Below are 22042 nucleotides of genomic sequence, written 5' to 3'. Positions count from 1 at the left end.
CTGGCAAAAATCTACATGTGATGGGTGCAGCTGAGAAAAAAGCCTCTGAGGGTGCAAGTGGCCTTGTGGGGGGCTGCCAAGACAGACACATGTGCTGCTGTCACACCCATAGCTAATGATCTAGCAGTGATAGTGCTGACCCTGCAGGAACCACTAAATCAATTAAATAAATAACAATTACACTAGGTTATTTTAAAACTAGAATACCCGGTACAGAAGACATACATTAAAGGCCTGTCTCAATGGGGCAGAATCCAGACATCGCCAGAAGGCGCTGAATACAATCCTTATATTGCTGCGCCCGCCTCAAGTTCCACGAGTAGTCGTGGCCGAGTGGTTAAGGCGATGGACTAGAAATCCATTGGGGTCTCCCCGCGCAGGTTCGAATCCTGCCGACTACGGGCCGTTGGTACTTTTTGGCGGGGAGGCCCCTTTCGCTGTCCGGTTGGCGCGGGTCAGGCGCGCGCAAGCGCAGGGCGTTTTATTCGTTTGCCGCGGAGGAGAAGGGGGAGGCTAGAGGGCGGCAGCCTTTCCCCCCCACGCGCGAAGCCTTTCCGCGGAGGCGCGCCCGGCCCCTGGCCCCATCCCGCCGGGGTGCGCGTGCCCGCGGGCGCCTTGGCAACCCACGGCGGCGCGCGGCCCGGCGATGGCGGACGATCTGGACTCGCTGCTGGACGAAGTGGAGACCAAGTTCTGCCGCCTGCAGGCGCTGGGGACGGTCGGAAAGAGGGACCGCGGCGGCGGAGAGGAGGCGGCCGGGGAGAGGGGCAGGTTAGCGGGCGCGCCGCTCCCTGGAGAGCCCGGCCCCGCCGGTCTCCCGGCCCCGCCGCCCCTGCCCAGGCCAGTCTCTGCCTTGGACGCCTTGCCCCCTATAGGCGGCCTGGCCCTCCCTCCACTTCCCCGGGCGCTCGTCCCCTATAGCCCCTCCCCAGAGCGACGCCTCCTTGTGTCCCCTACAGCGCCCCGCGGGGGCCCTATAGCTCCCCCTGCCCGGGGCGCCGCGTACGCCCGTGTCGCCGGCCCATAGCGCCCCAGCCCCGCGTGTGCCCGTGTCCCCTATAGCGACCCTGCAGCCGCCATCTCTGCCTGTGTCTCCTATAGCGCCGGGCGGGGCAGTTTGTGTCCTGGGCACTCCCTGTCTGTCCCCCACAGTCGCCGGGCGCTCGTCCCCTCCCCCCCGCGCACAGACACACGTGCACACTCCAGTTACTTGCTCACTCTCTCTGCCCTGTTTCCTCCCTTCCCCTCTTCCTTTGCTCTCCTGTCACTGTCAACCTTGGCCCAGGCTCTGCTGCCTGTGCTGGGGAGGGGGTCGCTCTCTTTCACTGGGCATGTTCTTACATGTCCTGGTGATTCATAAGCTGTAGCCCCTGGGTTCTTTCACTGGATTCATAATAGTACCTTTGAGTTCCCTTGGTGGGCCTTTAAGCAGGCTTAGTGCTGCTGCTATCCTGTTTGGGGTGTCACCCAGAAACACAGCACGAGTTGAAATACAAATATGCCATACATATTTAGAACTTATAATAAAAAATTGACATACATATACATGGTCTTATCAATCTTAGCTAAACCTATCCAATGGTACCTGACATGGCATATCTCGTACGAATTATAATAATTTTGCAATATTGATATCAACAATATTATAAATGGTCACTCATAATCCAGACAGCATCACAGTGTCATTGATAATTTAATCTCTTAAATAAAAATATTCACAAATCAAAAACTGTCAAAGAGTATCCTGCCAACATAGCTATTGCCACTTGTTGGGGGTGGTTTAATTATGCCAGCAGGAGAGCTCTCCTGTAACCATAGAGCAGCTGCACAGCAGATCTTACAGTGGCACAGATGCAGCGGTACAGCAGTGCCGCTGTAAGGTCTATAGTATAGACATAGCCTTATACTCTTAAGGGACTTTCATATTGTAGGTTTTGTCAAGCCATTACAATAATTAGGTTTTGAAGCCATTAATTAGCACTTGTATAAGATGCAGGATCACAGTTTTCTAGTTGTATTTTTCAATTTGTGTTAATTTAGAGCCAAATTCAGACATGATTTAAGCAGTCACAGATCCGTATCTTCAACAGCAAGTTGCATTGATTTACCCCAGGTATGAATTTAGCATTCAATGTTAAGGGACTGTCTCAAATATACATAAGCAAGGACATTCAGTGAATACCAAAGCTGTCATTAATGGTTCCATATGTATCTACATATTATAGTATAGATGGTCTGCAAAATCATGCAGTGTTATGTATCAAAATTTTCAAACACAACTAAAATTGTGCTTCAGAAATTATTGTATTTTGATCTGTCTGAAAAGAGTCAGGAAACATTAGTAGATAGACCTATATACTCTAAATTGCATTGACAGTTTAGTAGTGTGTGCGAATGCTCGGGCTGATTTCTAATTTTCCTGTGTTCTTATGCCACTAACATTTCACGCCTTAGATACTAAAGATAGGTTACAGGGAAAATAGCTGAATGTTTTTTAAATGTTTCTTGAAACTAGGTAGGTATGGTTGAAATGCTTGAAACTAATTTAACTGCTCATTTTATACAATGAAGGTTTTTCCTCTACATTTTTCAGATCATCTAAAATACTAACAAAAACTGTAGTTGATGAAGAGGACATAGATGACATAATTAAAGATATCATTGATGAAAGCAGCTTTGCTAAAAAAACTGTGGTAAGTACAGTTCTGAAAAAATGCTGGAGGAAAGGTTTCAGTCAGAAAGTCTTCAAAAAAGGGAGTTTTAGGGAGGGTTTTTTAATTGTGAGGGAGTAGGTGGGTATGGTGAACTTGGAAGCTCAGGATACATAAACTGTGTGGAGGCTCAGAGAATCGGAGAACCAGACTCTTCCTCAGTAGATGGTGCAGCATGGACAAGAAATTATGGAAGCCGAGGCCCGGATCCACAAAGGGGCTAAGGCCCTGTCTACACTACAGTGTCAAGTTGACTGATCTTACGCCAACGGTCATAAACCGCTATAATTACATTGATGTGCATGTTCACACAATGCTCCTTGTGTCAGCACAGCGCCACCACAGTTGGTGCTCTAGCATCAACATAGAGAGCAGTACACCATGGGTAGCTATCTCAATGTGCAAATTGCCTCCTTCACTCATTAGGAGTTCTGGGAATGGTTTGCAGAGCATCATGGGTACAGGCTCACCGTCCCGTGATGCAGTGTTCTCCATCCCATCATTCCATGGGCTTCCAACTACATTTCATGCCATTTTTCAACAGCCCCTGTATACTGTGCGCCCTCCATCTCTGTCTGAAAGCATGGATCCTGCATTGTTCTCCAGTCTTGTGATAAGCGTTATGAACACAACATGGCTGAGCATGCAGTATTTCATGAGCTGTGAATCTGAAAATGCATCCATGGTGCCTGCCCTGCTGTGTGCCATGGAAAAAACAATTCCAGATTGCTTTTTGCATTCACAGAGCAGCTGCATACAGTGGACAGTCACTATTGAGCTCAGGCAACAAGCACTGAGTGGTGGGATCACATCGTTATGCAGGTATGGGATGACAAGCATCGGCTGCAGAACTTTTGAATGTGCAAAGCTACCTTCATGGAACTGTGCAGAGCTCGCCCCTGCCCTGTGGCACAAGGACACAAAAATGAGAACTGCCTCTCAGTGGAGAAGTGCATGGCGTTCACTGTATGGAAGCTGACAACTCCAGACTGCTACTGGTCGGTCATGAATCAGTTTGGAGTTGGAAAGTTCACCGTGGAGGTTACAGTCACGCAAGTGTAGGGCCATTAATCGCATCCTGCTATGAAGGACTGTGATTCTGGGCAATATGTGGGAAACAGTGGATGGCTTTGCGCCAATGGGATTCCTTAACTACAGTGGTGTGATAGATGGCACGCATATCCCAGTTTTGGCCCCAGACCATCTTGCAATGGAATGCATCAATAGAAAGGGTTACTTTTCTATGGTATTGCAGGCACTGGTGGATCATCGTGGTCATTTCACTGATATCAACACAGGGTGTCAGAGAAGGTGCATGACGCACGCATCTTCAGCAACACTGGCTTATATAGAAAGCTGCAAGCAGGGACTTCCTTTCCAGACCAGAAGATTCCAATGGGAGATGTTGAAATGCCCAAAGTGATCCTGGGAGACCCAGCCTATCCCTTGCTCCCATGGCTCATGAAGCTTTACACCAGAAACCTTGACAGCAGCAAGGAGCACTTCAACAACAGGTTCAGCAGGTGAAGAATGACTGTTGAATGTGCATTTGGCAGATTAAAGAGTCACTGGTGCTCCTTTTTGTCAGGTTAGACCTCAGTGAAGAAAATATTCCCATGGTCATAGCAGTCTGCTGTGCTCTGCATAACATTTGTGACGCTTAGGGAGAAGTTTCCACAAAGGTAGAGTTTTGAGGTGGATCATCTGATGGCTGATTTTGAGCAGCCACATACCAGAGCTGTTACACAGGATCAGAAGAGGGCTATTTGAGTCAGGGAGTCTTTGAAGCAGCATTTTGACAATGAGCCCTAGTAATGTGTCTTTCTGTAATGCATTCAGCCAGACATTTTACTTGCTGCCTGGCATGACCCTTGTAATGATTGCTTCCTGAGTGTGAATTGTAGTCTTCAACTGTGCAAGTTGCCACTGTATGAATTCCAGCAGCAACCACCGTATGTAGGACAAAAATAGATTCATTTTTTCTATGAGTACATTTTTATTAAACATCAATAAGCAATACACAGAATTCAATTCCTTGCAAGGGACATGACACTGAGGAGCACTCTCTTAATGGAGGTTCTCATAGCTGTGTGTAAAGTCCAGCTGTCGTTAGAAAACCTATCTGAAGGCATGGAGTGCAAAAGGTACTGTGATGGGCCGGGAACATGCAAGGAATGTGTTTGGGGAGAACAATGGAACACAGTTCTATATGGGCTGCAGAAGGAGGTGAGCACGTGTTCTGACTGAAGCACAGTCCGGGATCTCAGCATCTCTGTTCCTCCATCAGTTCAATCATCCGTCCTGGCCCTCTTAAATACGCTCCTGACCCTGTTTCCTCTCCTAGCTATCCATTTTTAATTTTTTTGTTTATTGTCTCTCTCCATGCCCTGTAATCGTGATCTGCAGCATCAGATGTTTGCAGCACCACCTTAAGCATGTCCTCTTTACTCCTCTTTAGTTTGCCTCCTTATCTGATAGACGCGCTCTGCCAGTGTGTAAAGGGGTCCCTCAAGGGCATATCTGCAGAAGCACAAGAAACAATAAACAGAGACAGTATTGGTAGTGCACTCAGTCTTGAATCACAATAGTTAAATACAGCTTTCTCACTCTCTCTTGGCAAGCACACAACTCGGCAAGTGCCCTAAACATTGTGAGCTTGGCCCAGGAGGGAAAGGGCCAAGATGGGGCAAAGGGTCTGGGACTGGGTGGTTTCCAGAGGGAATCACTGCAAGCAGCTAGGGATACTAGTGTAAATTCTGGCACCATTTTCCACAGGTGGGGGTGATCGAAGCTGGTATCTAACTCCTGAAGGTAACCAAGAATGCAAGGCTACATCTCCTCCTGCATGTGTGCAACTTCAGGCGAGCAGCATACGGCCCAGTCTATGTGCTGCTTTGGTTCCTGCACAAGTAATTGCTGATTGGGACAGCAAAGTTTCCTACAGCAGGGAAAATAACAAAGCAGCTCTGCCAAGAAACCTTCGGCAGAAGATTAGCGAATATCTCCAGGAAAGTTTCCTAGAGATCTCACTGGAGAATTCCCGTGAAATCTCAGTTTGCATTCATAATCTTTTCCGCAGGGCCTCCATGTGTAGCTGCATAGGGGAATGGGAAGCAGACACAACTAGTGTTAGTCTTGAAAATTTCTAGACAGCTCTACCTCATGTAACCGTGCAATATCACATCAAAATGAGCACTTACCAGAGCTCCCCTCTCTTGCATCATGCGCGCCAGAGCCAGAGTGCTAGAAGTGGCTCAAACCCTCTTGAGAAGAGAAAAGGTCCTGGCTCACCATGCTACCGGATGACCCTGTGCCACATCATCCTCCAACTCCACTTCCTCGTCCGCCATCCTTGTCCTCAGACTCCACTGACCACTGTCTCCAGCCCCCCCAAAGTATCCTCAGGGTTCTTGAGGGTGGAGGGGGGTTCCCACTGAGGATGGCGTCCAGCTCCTTATAGATGCAGCAGGTCTTTGGCACAGTACAAGAGCAATGGTGTATCTCCCTTGCGTTCTGGTATGTCTATCTCAACTCCTTGATCTTCACATAGCACTGATGCATGTCCCATTTGTGGCCCTTCTCCAACATGCCACGAACAATCTGCACATAGGTATCGAAGTTCCTATGGCTGGAGCAGAGCTGGGACTGCACATCTGCCTCTCCCCACAGACCCAGCAGATCCAACAACTCTGGCGTACACCAGGCAGGGGCATGTTTGCTTCGGGTAGCCAGCATGGTCAACTGGGAAGATGCAATGTGAGCTCTCTGTGCTGAGCAAACAAGAAGAGGAATTTCAAAAATTCCCAGCCCTTTAAAGTGGGAGGGGCAGATGCCTGTGTTCCTGGCTGCAGGGCAGTGGCATCCAAACTCCTGACCAGAGCAGTCAGGATGGGCATTGTGGAACACCTCCTGGAGGCCATTTACAGAGACATAAGCAAGCACAGTGTTTACACGGACACTGCGTCGCTCTAGCTTTGTCACAAAAAGCTCTGTGCCTCTCGTCGAGGTGGTTTTATTTTGACAGCATAGCAGAAGAGCTAAATCGGCGGGTGGAGCATTGTAGTGTGTACACTTCCACTGTTTTGCTATCAAAAGCTGATGTTAGTCAACAAAACTGTAGTGTAGACAAGGCCTTAGCTATTGTAATGCTCAGCATCATGGTACCTAACCTTTAGGCACCTAGAAAGTCACAGGATCAACACTGCAATCCACAAAGCCTGAATTAGGCACTTTGTCTCCCTAAACAATGACTAGGGAGATATAGAATCATAGAGTTGGAAGGGACCTCAGGAGGTCATCTAGTCCAACCCCCTGCTCAGAGCAGGACTAACTTCAGCTAAATAATCCCAGCGAGGGTTTTGTCAAGCCACAGCTTAAAAACCTCTAAAGATGGAGATTCCACCACCTCCCTAGGTAACCCATTCCAGTGCTTCACCACCCTCCTCGAGAAAAACTTTTTCCTAATGTCCAACCTAGACCTCCCCAACTGCAACTTGAGACCATTGCTCCTTGTTCTATCATCTGCCATCACTGAGAACAGCCTAGCCCCATCCTCCTTGGAACCCCCTTTCAGGTAGTTAAAGTCTGTTATCAAATCCCCCCTCATTGTTCTCTTCTGTAGACTGAACAAGCGTAATTCCTTCAGCCTCTACTCATAAGTCTTGTGCTCCAGCCCCCTAATCATTTTTGTTGCCCTCCACTGGACTCTCTCTAACTTCTCCACATCCTTGTTGTAGTGGGGGGCCTAAAACTGGACACAGTACTCCAAATGCGGCCTCACTAATGCCAAATAGAGGGGAATGATCACTTCCCGTGATCTGCTGGCAATGCTCCTACTAATGTAGCCCAATATGCTATTAGCCTTGTTGGCAACCATGGCACACTGCTGACTCATATCCAGCTTCTTATCCACGGTTACCCGCAGGTAACCCCCAGTTTCTGCAGAACTGCTGCCTAACTCATCGGTCCCCAGTCTGTAGCTGTGCATGGGATTCTTCCGTCCTAGGTGCAGGACTCTGCACTTGTCCTTATTGAACCTCATCAGATTTCTTTTGGGCCAGTCCTCCAGTTTGTTTAGGTCCTTCTGTATCCTATCCCTACCTTCCAGGATATCTACCACTCCCCCTAGCTTAGTGTCATCTGCAAACTTGCTGTGGGTGCAATCTACCCCATCCTCCAGATCATTGATGAAGATGTTGAACAAAACCGGCCCCAGGACCGACCCCTGGGGCACTGCGCTTGTGACCAGCTGCCAGCTAGACATGGAGCCATTGATCACTACTCATTGAGCCCTATGCTCTAGCCAGTTCTCTGTCCATTTTATAGTCCATTCATCCAACCCATACTTCCTTAACTTGCTAATAAGAATACTATGAGAGACCATATCAAAAGCTTTGCTAAAGTCAGGGTATATCACGTCCACCGCTTTCCCCACATCCACAGAGCCAGTCACCTCTTCATAGAAAGCATAGATATAGACACCTTAGAACGCAATCACAAAAGCCAGCACACTAGTCAGGGAAATTCTAAGGAGCGCGGTGTGTCCTAAGCCTTGCCACTCTGACAGAGATAGGCGCCTAGCTCCACTAGTGATTTAGGATCAGGAACCGACCTCCTTGAGTCAAACAGTTTAGGTACCTTTGTAGTTACTTGAAGGAACGAATTCCATGCAAAATTGCAGGAAGAGGAGAAAGTGCTAGGTAGTACATAATTTTTAGCACAGAGGTTAGAGCACTTGCCTGGGATGTGGGAGACCCAGGTTCAATTCCCCCCTTTGCCACAGGAGGAGAACATATTTGAGCAGGCGTCTCCAACCTCCTACAAGAATGCTTTAACTACTGACCCATGGGATAGTCTTTTCTGTTGAAGTTGTTTCATTGTGATTAAATAATGAAAGAGTCATTAGAGCAGGGGAACTGGACCTTGGTCTCCCACCTCCCTGGTGAGTTCCCTAACCACCAGGCTACACAGTCATTCTCGCGCACGCTCTCTCTCTCTCTCTCTCTCTCACTCTTTGTGTAACCTGGAACAGATAGCGGGAGAGACGGAGGGAGACTTGACACATTTCCCAGGGATACCTAGGTTTGTGGGGCACCTTAACACGAGGAAGCCTTGTCTGTGCCTGCCATGGTAATCCCCAACTCCTCCAGCCAGAGGCAACACAAATACTCCCTCTAGGCCTCACCGGCCGCACTAGGAGTCAGCATTTGGGAAGGGAATTGGAAGGGTATAGGTATGTTATGAGCCTGGTTCCCTGTCCATCCATGCAAGAATCTGCTGAAATTGTGATGTTTTTTGAGACAAGCCAGAACATTGTGATGGGGAATTTGTCATTTTCGTGCCTTCATTCCAGCTTCAATCAGAGGGGTTTCTGGCCTTTGCTTATTAAGTAAAACAGAATGATTGTGTATGTGGCTGTAATGCTGCCTGGTTCTTTCTTTGTTTTGAAATAGAAACTGAAATCTAAATCTTCAAGTCCCACCTCTGAAAGCAATAGTGCTTCTATTCAAGCTTATGGTAAAAGGTACGTGAAGAATGCTGAACTGAATGCATTAGTGTGTAAATTCTATAATCAATCTAGTAATGTCTAAATTCTATAATCAGTCTAGTAATGTCTACTACAGTTTAAACTACAATGACATTGAATTTCAAAGGAACTAAGTATTTAGGGGAGCTTTCATAAGATAAAGAACAAAGGTGCAGCATTTTGACAGTTTTGTGACTCCATAAAGCAAAGGAAGTTTTTCATTCATTTAATAAATTCATAGATTCCAAGGCCAGAAGAGACCATTGTGATCACCTAGTCTGACCTCCTGTGTAACATAGGCTATACAACCTCCTCCAAAATAATTCCTTTTGAATTACAGTATGTCTTTTAAAAATCCACTCTTGATTTAAAAATTGCTCATGATGGAGAAAACACCACAATCCTGGGTAAATTATTCCAATGGTTAATTACCTTTTAAAATGTACTCCTTATTTCCATTAGGAATTTGTTGAGCTTCAGCTTCTAGCCCTTGGATCTTTTTATACCTTTATCTACTAGACTGAAGAGCTCATTATCAAATATCTATTCCCCACGTAGGTACTTGTAGACTGTGATCAAGTCTCCCCTTACCCATCTCTTTGTTAAGATAAACAGATTGAGCTCCTTGAGTCCCTCAATATGAGGTATATTGTCTATAGCATTAAATCAAAGTACTAAACATTATTGCAGTTGTAAATAATGTTCTACCACATGAAAAATCATTATCAGTTCAAAATTAATGTTCTGTTTTACTTTTCTGTATTTATTTTAATCCCCTATATTATTTGGTGAACACATTGCATATAGTAGAGTGTTTCTGTGTCTCTTGGTTAAGTATATGTTAAAAAACTTTTAACTCCAAGACATTTTAGTTTCTGGATGTTCAGCATAAGTCCAATAAAGTAACACTTATCTTATAAATACTGTGCCTTGCACTTCTAATGAAAAGGTACATATGCTCATTGAAGCATGACAGACTAGGTCAAATCAACTTAGGTTATAATTATGCTACTTTTCTCAAACGACTAACTATATTTTAATATTTCTGTGTTAAATTCATGTAGCTGCTGTCCAGTGTATCTTGGTGGAAGCTCTGCACCGTGTGGTATAGGAACAAATATTTCACACAGGTAGGAAATCTGAAACATACTGGTCTATTTGCATTATTACAATCTTGATCCAAAGTAAGATGCTTATGTATAATTCCTGTTCTGAGTTTAAATAACCGGGTTAAATTTACCCTTACCTAAACATGTAAGAGATTTTGATCAATTGAGTTATATGTGGTTTATTTATTGAGTGTATTTTAGATACCTCTTGAGATCTATCTGCTTAGAATTGACACTAAAGATTCCATGGCCCTTTTTGTAAAAATAGGGTGGCCCCAGGCTCTTACAATATCACCATTTCTTTAGGTCTTCAGTCATAGTTAGCCAGCCTAGGCCAGACTTGGATTTCTAATTTAAAAAAAATAAAGTTTCAGGCCATATTTAGACATTTTAAGGAAGGAAAAAGCATGCAAGGCAATCTTTTTCCTTTGCAGATAGCATTTAAAAAAATTAAATAACCCATCAATTTAGAGCAACTCACAAGCAATTTCAGCCCAAAGGGAATTTTCTTCTAAATCATGTTTGTAAAGTGCTTATAACAAACAGTATATTCTCAACCAGAATTATGGGCCAAAACTCCTATGCTAAGAATTTGCACAGGGATTTTATGCGGGAGACTGAGTCTTTACCCTTTAAAGCCACTTTGCTGCCCGCTACCTTCAGTTGTGTATGTGACCGCCACATCCCTCCCTTCTCTCAAAAGGCAGTTTTGTCCAGTGGAACTACTTAGTTGTTGTTAAACAAGCCCTGCAGCCATTCAAACTACTTTGCTTATTTTCTCTTGAACTTTTTTTTTAAGTTTAGGAAAAATGGTTTAGCTGTTTGTGAAAACAAAAGAGAGGAATTGTGGACTATTGCTCCTTAGTGTGCTGGGGAAGCAGTCTTCTTGAGTGGCCTTTTCCAGTGTGACCTTTAACGCAGTGTGTCTACAGCACTTCAGCTGCACTAGCATAGCTCTACAGACCAGTAGCCTATAAATAACTTGTTCTGCCAAATGTTAAAAACAACCATTTTCTATAGCTCTAATGCCTCCATAATTCAGAGCAGGATCTTGAAATGTTTCTGGGGTTGGGAGGTAGTCCCTGTGGGATCAGAGAGATATCTTTGCTGCCCCTGTAAATATTCACCCAAACTTGTCAGGCACCACTAGTGAGATCAGAGAGACTCTCTCCTGTGCTCTTATTGCTGCATTGCTGGTGCCCAGGTAGGATGGAAGAGGAATCTGTTTCGAGTGCTGAGGAATGAGAAGAGAGGGAAGAACTAGGGATAAAAAATGGTGGAATGGAGACCCTGCTCCAGGGAGCGGAACAGGGGCAGATGGAGATAGAAATAGCACCCCTGGGGGAAGACAGACATGATTGGGGACTGGGATAGAAAAGTCTGTAACCACTAGAGAACACTGCCCTCCAGAACCTGGAAGGGAACCCAGGATTCTGGATTCCCAATATATCTCTGCTGTTAGCAAAGGTTTGTGAAGCCACCTGACAAAGTGTGTGTCTCATCCTCTTGTGGGTGGCCCGCAGACAACAGCCTAAAACTATTACTAGCACCAGTTAGTTATTCTGTTAGCTCAAGGTCTGTGCTGTGGGTCTAAAGATTCCAACATTGAAGATTAGGAGGTACAACATGATGGAATTTGTTTGTTCAATTTGCTTTTTAAAAACCTAGGAAATTACATGCAAAAATTATGTTAAGACAATGTTATGGTTGTAAAGTCAAGCACTTATTTCTTTCTATTCTCTTTCAGTGTATGGTTCCATACCTTATTTACTATACACCATCTAAATGTGCACTGAATCCAGAATTATTCATTCTTTTATGGGCTTTTTTAATGACACGGTATTCTCAGTTTTGCAGCTGGGGAACTGAGGCACGGAGAGATTAAGACCAAAATTATCAGAAGCATTCATCAATTTTAAGTGCCCAACTTGAGACACCTAGGGTCTAAATTGTCAGAGTAATTAGCATTGCATAACATTTTGTATGTTTAAAGCATAGCTCCCCTTGACATCAGTTGTTACACTGAGTGCAGCATTTCTGCAGATTAGGCACCCAGAAAATGAGGAACACACAGTAGCCACCTGTGAAAATTTTGGTTTAAGGGATGTAGTCAACATCACACAGGAACTCTGTGACAGAGACAGGGATAGAATTCAGGGAAGCATTTGGCTTTCTTAGCCATGAGACCATCCTTTCTCTTTCTACACTCCCCTGCCTCATTCACTTCACACCTTCACCATCTGACTGAGGTAGAAGTTGAGACAACGGCCTACATAAACTACATCAACCTAGTTCGTTCCCAGAGCACCATCCAGCTTGTGCACTGAATGAGGCAGTGGAAAGTATGGTATGTGATCATATAATTAAAGCATGTATCATGCCTATTCATGAAAGGGCACCTTAATTCTGGCATTTTGTATCTTTTGAGCATTTGATTTTGAAACCTTAATGTACCTTTTGTAATACATCACTGAGATTTGGTTCTTTTGTTTTGAACAGAACATGTGATCAGCTACGTTGTACTGCCTGTGACTTCCATGTATCATATTACAATGACTCCCAATGGGATAAATCATGTGATTATCTCTTTTTCAGGTATGCCTCAGGTGGACTTGAAATTAGTGGGGGGGGGGTATTATGCTTATCAAAAAATGTAGATTTTAACAGACAAAGGGCCACATTTATTGCTGGCATAATCAAGTGCTGCTCCATGTGTCACTTTCACTAGTGACAAATTTGGCCTCTTGTGTTCTACTGCAGTATGTCTCATTCATGAATAAAGTAAAAATATGACTCTGCTTTATATTTGCCACCATGCTTTGGGTAACGTAGACTTATTGCTTGTCAGTTATTTCTCCACTGTGAAGTACTGTGCTCATGCTATGTATATAAATTGTTTCAGATAGACTCAAGCAGTTTAAAAGCATTTGTTTTTAAAATGAAGAAGCTTGATTAAATACAAGGCTTTCCATGGGAAAAAAATAAACTTGGCCCAATCACTTTCAAAAGAAATTTTGTTTCATTAAGTTGTGTTACATCCCCACCCCACCCCACCGGGAATTTGAAGGCTCTGCATTTATCCTTTGGCCATTTTGACTTCTCATTTCTCTAAAGCCTTTCCCAAAGGCCTCACTAGTTGGATTATAATTACAAATAAGAGGTTTATTCCTGATTTAAGCAGGGAATTTCAATACAGTGCATTCCACTTATTTTGATTAAATCTGTTTTGATCAAAAGTTTGTTCTATTGCAATACATTGATCAGGTTAATTGGATGTTCACATTGTTTTGTGACCACCAGGTGGTGTATTGAAGCTTGCAAAGAACACTATCATTTTATAACACATTATTAATAACAAGCTGATTTACTAGTCTCTGCCTTATGCTATGTTTTAAGACATCCTTTGTGTTCTCCCTCATCCTAAGAATTGGCGTCTCTTTGAAAGAGACCCTTGTTTTGTTTTTAATACTTTGCATTAATAAGAATTCTGCACTGATAGTTTTCTGTTACGACTCTTTGGTAACAAGGCAGTTTCATGAACTAAAGGGCAGAATGGTTATTATTTAAAGCAGAAATTATTCTTTTCCTGTGATTTTGAATGAATAAAATAAAGAGTCTAATCAAGTATAAGGTATTACCAACTATTTCTAATTTGATTAAAATGTGTAATCCTCAACATAATGTTCAGCAATTTAGGCTAACTTGGAATTAAAGCAAATTAGGGGATTAAAAGTGAGAGTAAATCAGTTATGGACCAAGTAGAATAGACAGAGGACAAATATACTTAGATATTTGATGACATTCATCTGTAAACAAAACCAGCATATATGTCCAACTTTTAAAAATATTAATATTAGACATGCCTGGCCTGTTAAATGACATGTCATAGATGTTGTAATAATGCTTACTTTGTAATATAATTCTGTTTGACAAAGATTTGACGACAATATTCCTATATAATATCTCTTTAAACAGAAGCTCACTAGTGTAATTATTATTGTTTTATTTCTCGTATTTACATGGTATAGATTTGTAAACCTGTTAATCCTTCCTAAATAGATAGTATAAAAAGAGAGATTTAAGGGATGGGCAAGCAACTGAATAAGCATCTGCTCCACTGTTTTTAGTTCTCAGATTTCTATCTAAACATTTTTATTGGGCTCATCACTGTAATATTTGAACACCCAAAGAGCAAGCTAAGTGTCACAGTCATGACTTAAACATTAAATTTACACTTGCTCTTTGAAACAACTGACTAGTCATTTGGCCTCTTCATTCGTACTGCTGGATGCTAATGTAGAAGTAACTTGTGATTTGGTGCATGTTCTTCCTATTGTCTATCATTATGTCTGTATTATGAGATGTGATCCCTTTTGCCCTCTACCCTGCTCCTCCCCCTCAATCCCTTTCACCACAGACTCCATAGTGATTAACTTGCATATACTATTTCCTGGACAACAGAACTGGACTCTGTTTATGGATTAATTTATGATGCAAATTAACCAATTTAAGATACTTATAAAAGGATAGCTGATACTGTATGAAGCCAAACTAAATGAATACTTATAACATGCTTCAGATTCATTCACTAGAATAGATCGACCCCACTGTAGGTTAATCCCAAGTAGGAGAGCTAATACTACATTAGTCTACTCTGTATTTCATTCTCACTGATTCTTTGGAGGGTGGAGTCTCCTCCTCTGCAGAACCAGCAGAGAACTCAGCCTGCAAAAACTTCAGGTTTCAATATACCTGCAAAAAATAGTGACAGTGCACTGAGACCTTTACTCAGGAAATTGTTCTATTCAAGACAGCACTTCAGCACATACTTAAATCCCATTAAAGGTAATGAGATCTAAGGGCACACTTAATGTCAAGCACGTGTTTAAGTGCTTTTCTGAATAAAGACCTAAGGCTTGTTTTGTATCTGGCCTGAATGCAGAAATGGCTGTTGTTGCACTGTACTCTCCCTCTGCTTGCTGATTCATAATCTCCTGACTCCCTGGTGTTGGGGGTTGTACACTGCAGAGGTGAAAAAGCAAGTGAGATGCTCTGTCCCAGTCAGAATTATACATCATTTGTGTTTCTTGCAGATTTTGGGTGGGGAAGGAGAAGGAGGGAGTGAGGGAACAGTGCTGCAAAGTGGCTGTCTCCCTTCCCCTCACCCCACCCTTGCACACTCCCCACCCACAGACCCCAATCCCTATAGACCACTCACAGAAGGGATTCCACTGGTTGATGATCAACATTACCAGAGGTAGTACAAGTACAAAATGTTCCTTTTCTTTCAACTGATGTCACTAAAAATAGTATAACAGGAGGGTTTTGACTCAGTACTTTGCCTTGAATTTTTATTTTGCTAGGACTTGGGCTTGCTCTTGTAACAAAAGTTAAAATGACCTGTATAAATTTCAGAGCAGCCAATGATAGATTTAATCTATAACTCATTGTTAAACTAGCAAAGCTCTTGCATTATAACCTCAGTACTTACCATGAAGATGATTTTAAAATTGCATATAAAAAAGAAGACTGGCCTCTTAAATAACTTCATTCAGTACCCTGTGGGGGCTTTTATAGTTACTGTAGTTAAAGCTCTTAGAGTGACAGCACCTGGCATTGCTACAGTCCATTAATAGACGGGGAATTGGTTCTGAGGACAGCAGTGTTGCTTTTAATGTGGCGGGCAGAGAGAGCTGGCTCCTTCAGGTAAGGAGTAGGATTATCAGCAGACGCTCTGACACCAGTAGTTAACGGACCACAACCACTACACATGTTCTTAAATTGTATGTATGTGTTTACTCACTTCAGATCTCACGACAGTGGAAGGAATAAGCAATGAGAGGGACAAACAAACAGTCTTGACAGTTTGTGGGTAGTAGGAAGAAAATAAGTAGATCTGGGCAACAGGACCAGAAGCCTGGAGAGCAGCTGGAGAAGAGTAACACTGCTGGAGTACATACATGCAGGAAACAGCCAGTGAGACTGCTACAGAAGCAAGAGCTGTCCAGCACTCAATTTAAAGTCTAATGCACCCAGGATGCTAAAAATCTGCTTTAAAAAAACAGATGTAATAAGATACCTTTATAATGTGAGTTTGTTAGAATGGTTCAGCAGAATGCCATGGGCTAAGTTCTTTTCTCAGCTTCACACACAACTCCCACTGTGTCAGTCCCATTGTACACATAGCCAATGTCAGAATTTGGCCCCATGGTGCTAAGTGCTTATTTTATAGAAAAAAATCACAATACTAAAGTGAACTTACTTGATTGACAGGAACAACATGCCTGAACTCAGTAAATTAAGAGCGAAGATGATAAAGAAGAAGGGATCACGGGCTTATGCTTGTCAGTGCAGCTGGAGATCCATTGATGAGCTAACTGACCTCCGAACAGACCGGCAGCTTCGTTGGGTCTGTGGTAAACATGTAGAATGAAGTCTTCTCACATGTTTGGTATGCACTCCTATATGGAAACAGACTTTCAGGTCAAACTTTGACTTTCTTTAGCATATATTCCCCCACTCCGTTTTCTGAAAACAGAAAGGAACCTGAATGTTTTATCTAGAACTAGATAGTGACACTGTGAATTTAAAACTGAACATTTTTCTTCTCACTGTAACTGTCTCATGAATTAAGGGGGATTCATAGAGGAAACAGCCAGCGTTGAGGGCTTCTATTCCTTAGGGGGTCAGCTACAGGCAACATTAGACATCTCAATGATAAGTGGGCTTGAAGCTCCCCTCCCCTAATGCCAATGGAGGGAAAAGCCAGTGGACTCAAACATGGGGCATAGAAAAAGGGAAGAGCAACAGCCCCTATGACCCTCAGCCATCAAAAGCACTCTACAAGCTCTTTGACTCTATGGAGATGAAAAATAGCAGGGCTGGAGAGCAGCCATGCCCCAGGCCCACTCTTTCAGAGGTGGGTGGATATCCACATGGGAATTAGTGCTCCTCCTCCCACTCTCACGTAGACATATACCAGTGTGGCACGGTTTGCAGTCCAAGGAGTGAGTAGCAGTACAGATCCTAAAGGATGAGGGCAAGACCAGCTGTCACAACACAGGGCTTCTCTTCCCTTTACCCACAAATCCCCAAGAGCTGCAGATTTTTGAGACTGTCATCCAAGCTCCTTAGAACCCACCACCTTTGGTTTCCTCAAAGCCATTTCTCCACAGTGTGACATTCTGTGGAGACTCTGAGGTTTACCACTTAGTTTCTTGGCCCCCTCTTTTAATTTCACTGCAGGGAGGGGACAGTATGGCCCTGAACTATTTACCAATATTCCATTCAATTTTACAGGATAAGTTGGGGAAATCATAGCCCTGCAACAGTTTAGAAAAGGATGCTCACATTTAAGAGTACAACAAGATATATCCCAAATGTCCTTGTGTTCAGGTTTTTCAGTTAAAAGCATCACTTCAGAAATATTCCATACCCAAAAAGTGTAACTGACCCATTGAAGTCCCCCTTAAAACAGCTCCCAGTATCATGTTAGTTGATGGGATGTTTTGATGTGGTATTAATGTCATTGTGGCTAATAAGCTTTTGTTTTTCTTCACTACCTGCATATAAAAGTATGCACAAGTACTATGTCTGGCTTGTTTTTTTCCAGCACTGGAAATGGTCATACTGAAAAATGGACTGGAGTTCAATTTCATAGAGTGATGTAAAAGAAAATGGAATGGAAATACTGTATTGAAAATATTTTTACTATGCAATAAGATAGTATCCTAAGGGTTAATTCAGGAGTTATCTGATGTATGCAATTCCAGGCATACAAAGTGGTAACAGGATTTTAAAAACCAGTCATACTTTAATTAGCATCAGGAAATATGAGGAGTATTCTGCAGTAAGCAGATGGGTGAAGCAACTCAAAGACTTTGCTACCCAGTATTTGGAAAGCACTTCTCTCATATGGAGCCAAGTGTTCAAGACTTCTGATTGTGATCATGATATGCAAGATACACAGCTATCAAGCTGACCTACTGGTCATGCTCTGGGAGACCTGGGTTTGCTAACTGGTCTCTTGTTTCCAGATGCAGCAACACCTGGCAAGGAGCTGTCTCAGTGAAGCTAAACTAGTAAAAACAGTGAACCCAGTCACTGCTCTCAAAGCTAGCAAGCAGAAATAAGGAAAATGATGTATTTTTTTAGATGGAGTAAATGGACCTAAGGAGACCCTGTCATTGTCCAACATTATACACTGTTAAACAAGGTTTGGCGTACCTCAGCCTGCTTCAGACCCTGGCAAATACCATTAGAAATCCTCTTAATTTATTATTAAAGATACAGAAAAGTGAAAACAGTTAAAGCATTTGAAATGTAAAGAATTAAACAGGCTTTCATTTTAACAACATCCCTTGTTCCTTTTTCTTTAGCTAGAGAGAGCTTTTAAAAGGGGAAAAAACCTTGTGTGATAGGCTTTTAGATGGTAACTGTCTTTTTTGGGGCGAAGAGAAGAAGTTAGCAGAGATGGGCTGGAGCTGTTGTGAAAGCTTGATCCCGTTTCCTCAGAAGACAAACACACAAAATGGAAGGGGAGAGAAGAGCACAGAAAATGCAGCTTTTCCATCTGATGCTGACTTTTACTTTCAACCTTGCTGCTGGAGAAACCCAGCACAGCACATGGTCTTAATCACTCTGAGGCCTGGCAAACTTGTATCAGCAGTGGGCTGTTTAGGGCATTACATTTTACCTGCTTGTCAGGTCACAGGCTTACAATGGTGTTGCAAAATATGCAGTCTTGATCAGCTAAGCCAGACTTTTATTAGGGCAGAAATAAAAAGGAGAGAGAGAAAATAAAGAGGAGAAGGAAAAAATATGCATGGGCGAGAGGGGACACATGCTCACATCGCAGGTGGTGGTTGAGTTCAGCCAGTCAGTAGATATTGGGGTGTCATCTGAGTCCCCACCTCTCACCTGCTTTGGTCAAAAGAACTGGGCTATAGACAACAAAATGAAATTCAACAAAGACAAATGTAAGGTGCTATACTTGGGGAAGAAATACCAAATGCACAAATACAGAATGGGGGATAATTGGTTTGGTGGCAGCATTGCTGAGAAGGACCTGGGAGTTGTGGTGGATCACAACCGCAACATGAGTCGGCAATCCCATGCTGTTTCCCAAAAAAAAAAAAAAAAATGCAATATTAGGTTGCATTAACAGAGGCATAGCATGCAAGTCACAAGAGGTGATAGTACTGGGCACTGGTTACATTTGGTAACCAATGTATTGAAGGGATCACAGAATCATAGAAGATTGGAGTTGGAAAGGTCAGCTAGTCCAACCCCTGTAGAGAAAGTGGAAAGGATCCAGAGGCAAGCAACCAAGATAAGCAAAGGCATGGAATGCAAGCCATATGAGCAAAGGCTGAAGGAAATGGGCGTGTGCCGTTTGGAAAAGACGAGATTTAGGGGGGGCAGAGCAGTCTTCAAATACTTGAAAGGCTGTCATAAGAGGGAAAAAAAAAGGAGAAAAGTTGTTCTCTCTTGCCACAGAGGGCAGGACAAGAGGCAATGGGATCAAACTACAGCACAGCAGATTTAGATTAAATCTCAAGAAAAACTTAATAAGTGTGAGAACAGTAGGACAATGGAACAGACTGCCTGAAGTGGTTGTGGAAGCGCCTTCACTGGAGGTTTTCAAGAAGAGGCTGGATAACCATCTGTCTTGGATGGTTTAGACAACAAATCCTGTGTCTTGGTGGGAGTTAGACTAGATGACCCTTGCAATCCCTACGATTCTATGACATCTCAGGATCAGCATGACAAAGGCCTAGGTCCCAGCAAGCGGTGGGATCGCAGACATGAAGGTGAAGCTTGCTCCTGCCTCTTCTCATGTCTTACAGTCAGCGAGTTTCACAGTAAGCCATCTTTTCCCTCTAGTCTTTTTCTGAGGACTGCAAAAGAGAAGTGATGAGCAAAATAGTGCATCCTCTCATTTTGCCCACCAATTTGATCTAATTTCTAACATACCAATTTTGGTTCATTGATTTCCATCTCACGCTGTTCTTGTTAGCCAGGCATGCTCTTAACACAATCTTTGAGTTATAGCAGTAGGCCTTTTTGTTTGGACTAATTCAGTCTGTCCTTTTTGCACCTTTTCCCACCATCATTTATTATTATAAGTTATTGTGACATTTTATGAACTTTCATTCATTTTTTCACAACTGAGCTCACATTTAGAGTAAATTTGTAGGCCCCATTATTACAACAGTGATTAACAATGTAACTGGCAGGTGGAGACTACAGATGGGAGGAAAAGAAAACAAAAATAGATAGGACTAAAAGTGTAAGAGGTATGAGAAAGACTTTCAGCTGCAGGAGAGTGAAGGATGAATCTATTTACAGTATGAATCAGCTGTTCTCATAGGTCACCTTCAGCCTCTTGCAAGCTAAGAGCATTGTTGGAATGGTGTCCTATTGCTGGGTGGAAACAACTATCAGCTAATAGCACCAGAAAGGATATCTTGCAAACGTACAAGAAACAGTGAAAATGTTAGAAAAATATTGGGGGCACAGGGTGGCCTCTTCCCAAAGATGTCAGTAGAAGCCTGAATATTCAAATGAAGGCATCCTATCATTCATACTTCCTTCCTTGAGTATAGCTACTTGTCTATGGCCTTGGTTAGACTGGTGGATATGAGAGCTCATTACAAGTGAAATATAGGTATTCACTGCAGTGTTATTGCATTTTGATTTTTATAACTGCTTTTATTTAGTTACAGCATTTCATGCAGTTTTAGATTTGGCAATAGTTACTACATCTGCAAATTTAAAAAAATAATTCTTAGTTCCTTTTGGAGAAGGAGGATGTTTGAACTACTGTATTAGGCTGGAGTGGTAATTCTTGAAGTATGAAGGTCCAATCCATGTGCAGTCTTAAGATACTTTATATATCCCATCTTTTTCTAAGTATCCCCATGTAAAGCACCTCATCTCATCTGTAAGAGTGCAGACCAATACCTAAACCCCCTACGTCTAGAAAAGTGCTTTATTTAAAACAAAACAATAGGGAAATGATATCCAGCATGTGTGCTTCTATTGGAAGTATAGTGCATGAAACAATAGTCAAGAATCTTCTTATAGACTGATGTAATTAATTTTAGCATCAGACGTGCAGAAATAACTCAAGGTAGAACATAGCTGCAAGAACAGGTTATTTTCAAAATATTACATAGGAGTTGTTTCTCCGCTGCAAAGTTATCCTTCTCTCAGAGGAAGCCGCTTCCCTCTGATCTAGATATAAAACCAAAAAAAGGGGCCATGCTTTATGTGGTTTGGTCTTTTTCGCAAATTCAGCTTTCAGGTGGAGTTTACAACCAGAGGATATAAAAAAGTTAATCATCTAAAAATGTCACTCAGTCTGCCATTTTGTGAAAATGGCAGAATTACAAAGAAACAATGACAAATATAAGTATGTATCTAGGTTAGATATTAGGAAAAACTTTCACTAGAAGGGTGGTGAAGCACTGGAATGGGTTACCTAGGGAGGTGGTGGAATCTCCATTCTCAGAGATTTTTAAGGCTGGCTTGACAAAGCCCTGCTGGGATATTTAGTTGGGGTTGGTCCTGCTTTGATCAGGGGGTTGGACTAGATGACCTCCTGAGGTCCCTTCCAACTCTAATTTTCTGTGATTCTATAATCGTTGTCTTCACTCAGTTGTTGCTTTGGAAGAAAGAAATGTTACTGCTTA

General features: G+C 42.9%; 1 protein-coding gene and 1 non-coding gene across 2 annotated transcripts; both read left to right on the top strand.

The window, feature by feature from the left end:
• The first annotated feature begins 319 nt into the window (after nt 1–319).
• TRNAS-AGA (transfer RNA serine (anticodon AGA)) lies at nt 320–401 on the top strand. Its single transcript has one exon. It is a non-coding gene; the product is annotated as a tRNA-Ser (tRNA).
• A 119-nt stretch (nt 402–520) lies between these two features.
• CFAP418 (cilia and flagella associated protein 418) lies at nt 521–17988 on the top strand. The gene is made up of 6 exons (XM_067536841.1): nt 521–771; nt 2594–2693; nt 9164–9234; nt 10302–10367; nt 12846–12941; nt 16620–17988. Exons 1-6 carry the CDS (start codon nt 647–649, stop codon nt 16777–16779), a joined length of 618 nt encoding a protein of 205 aa, XP_067392942.1. The 5' UTR covers nt 521–646; the 3' UTR covers nt 16780–17988.
• The last annotated feature ends 4054 nt before the right edge of the window (nt 17989–22042 follow it).

This window comes from Emydura macquarii, unplaced genomic scaffold (assembly GCF_026122565.2).
Source record: "Emydura macquarii macquarii isolate MOO-44397 ecotype Brisbane River unplaced genomic scaffold, CSIRO-AGI_Emac_v2 contig_383, whole genome shotgun sequence".
NCBI lineage: Eukaryota > Metazoa > Chordata > Testudines > Chelidae > Emydura > Emydura macquarii.
Note: the sequence above shows the minus strand (reverse complement) of the source record. Positions and strands in the feature narration are given on the sequence as shown.

Bases quoted from the DNA above. Each gene is read 5' to 3' on its own strand.
- CFAP418 (XM_067536841.1), top strand. From the start codon at position 647: ATGGCGGACGATCTGGACTCGCTGCTGGACGAAGTGGAGACCAAGTTC. The intron at 2,694-9,163 runs GTAAGTACAGTT...GTTTTGAAATAG, and splicing joins GCTTTGCTAAAAAAACTGTG to AAACTGAAATCTAAATCTTC. The intron at 9,235-10,301 runs GTACGTGAAGAA...AAATTCATGTAG, and splicing joins ATTCAAGCTTATGGTAAAAG to CTGCTGTCCAGTGTATCTTG.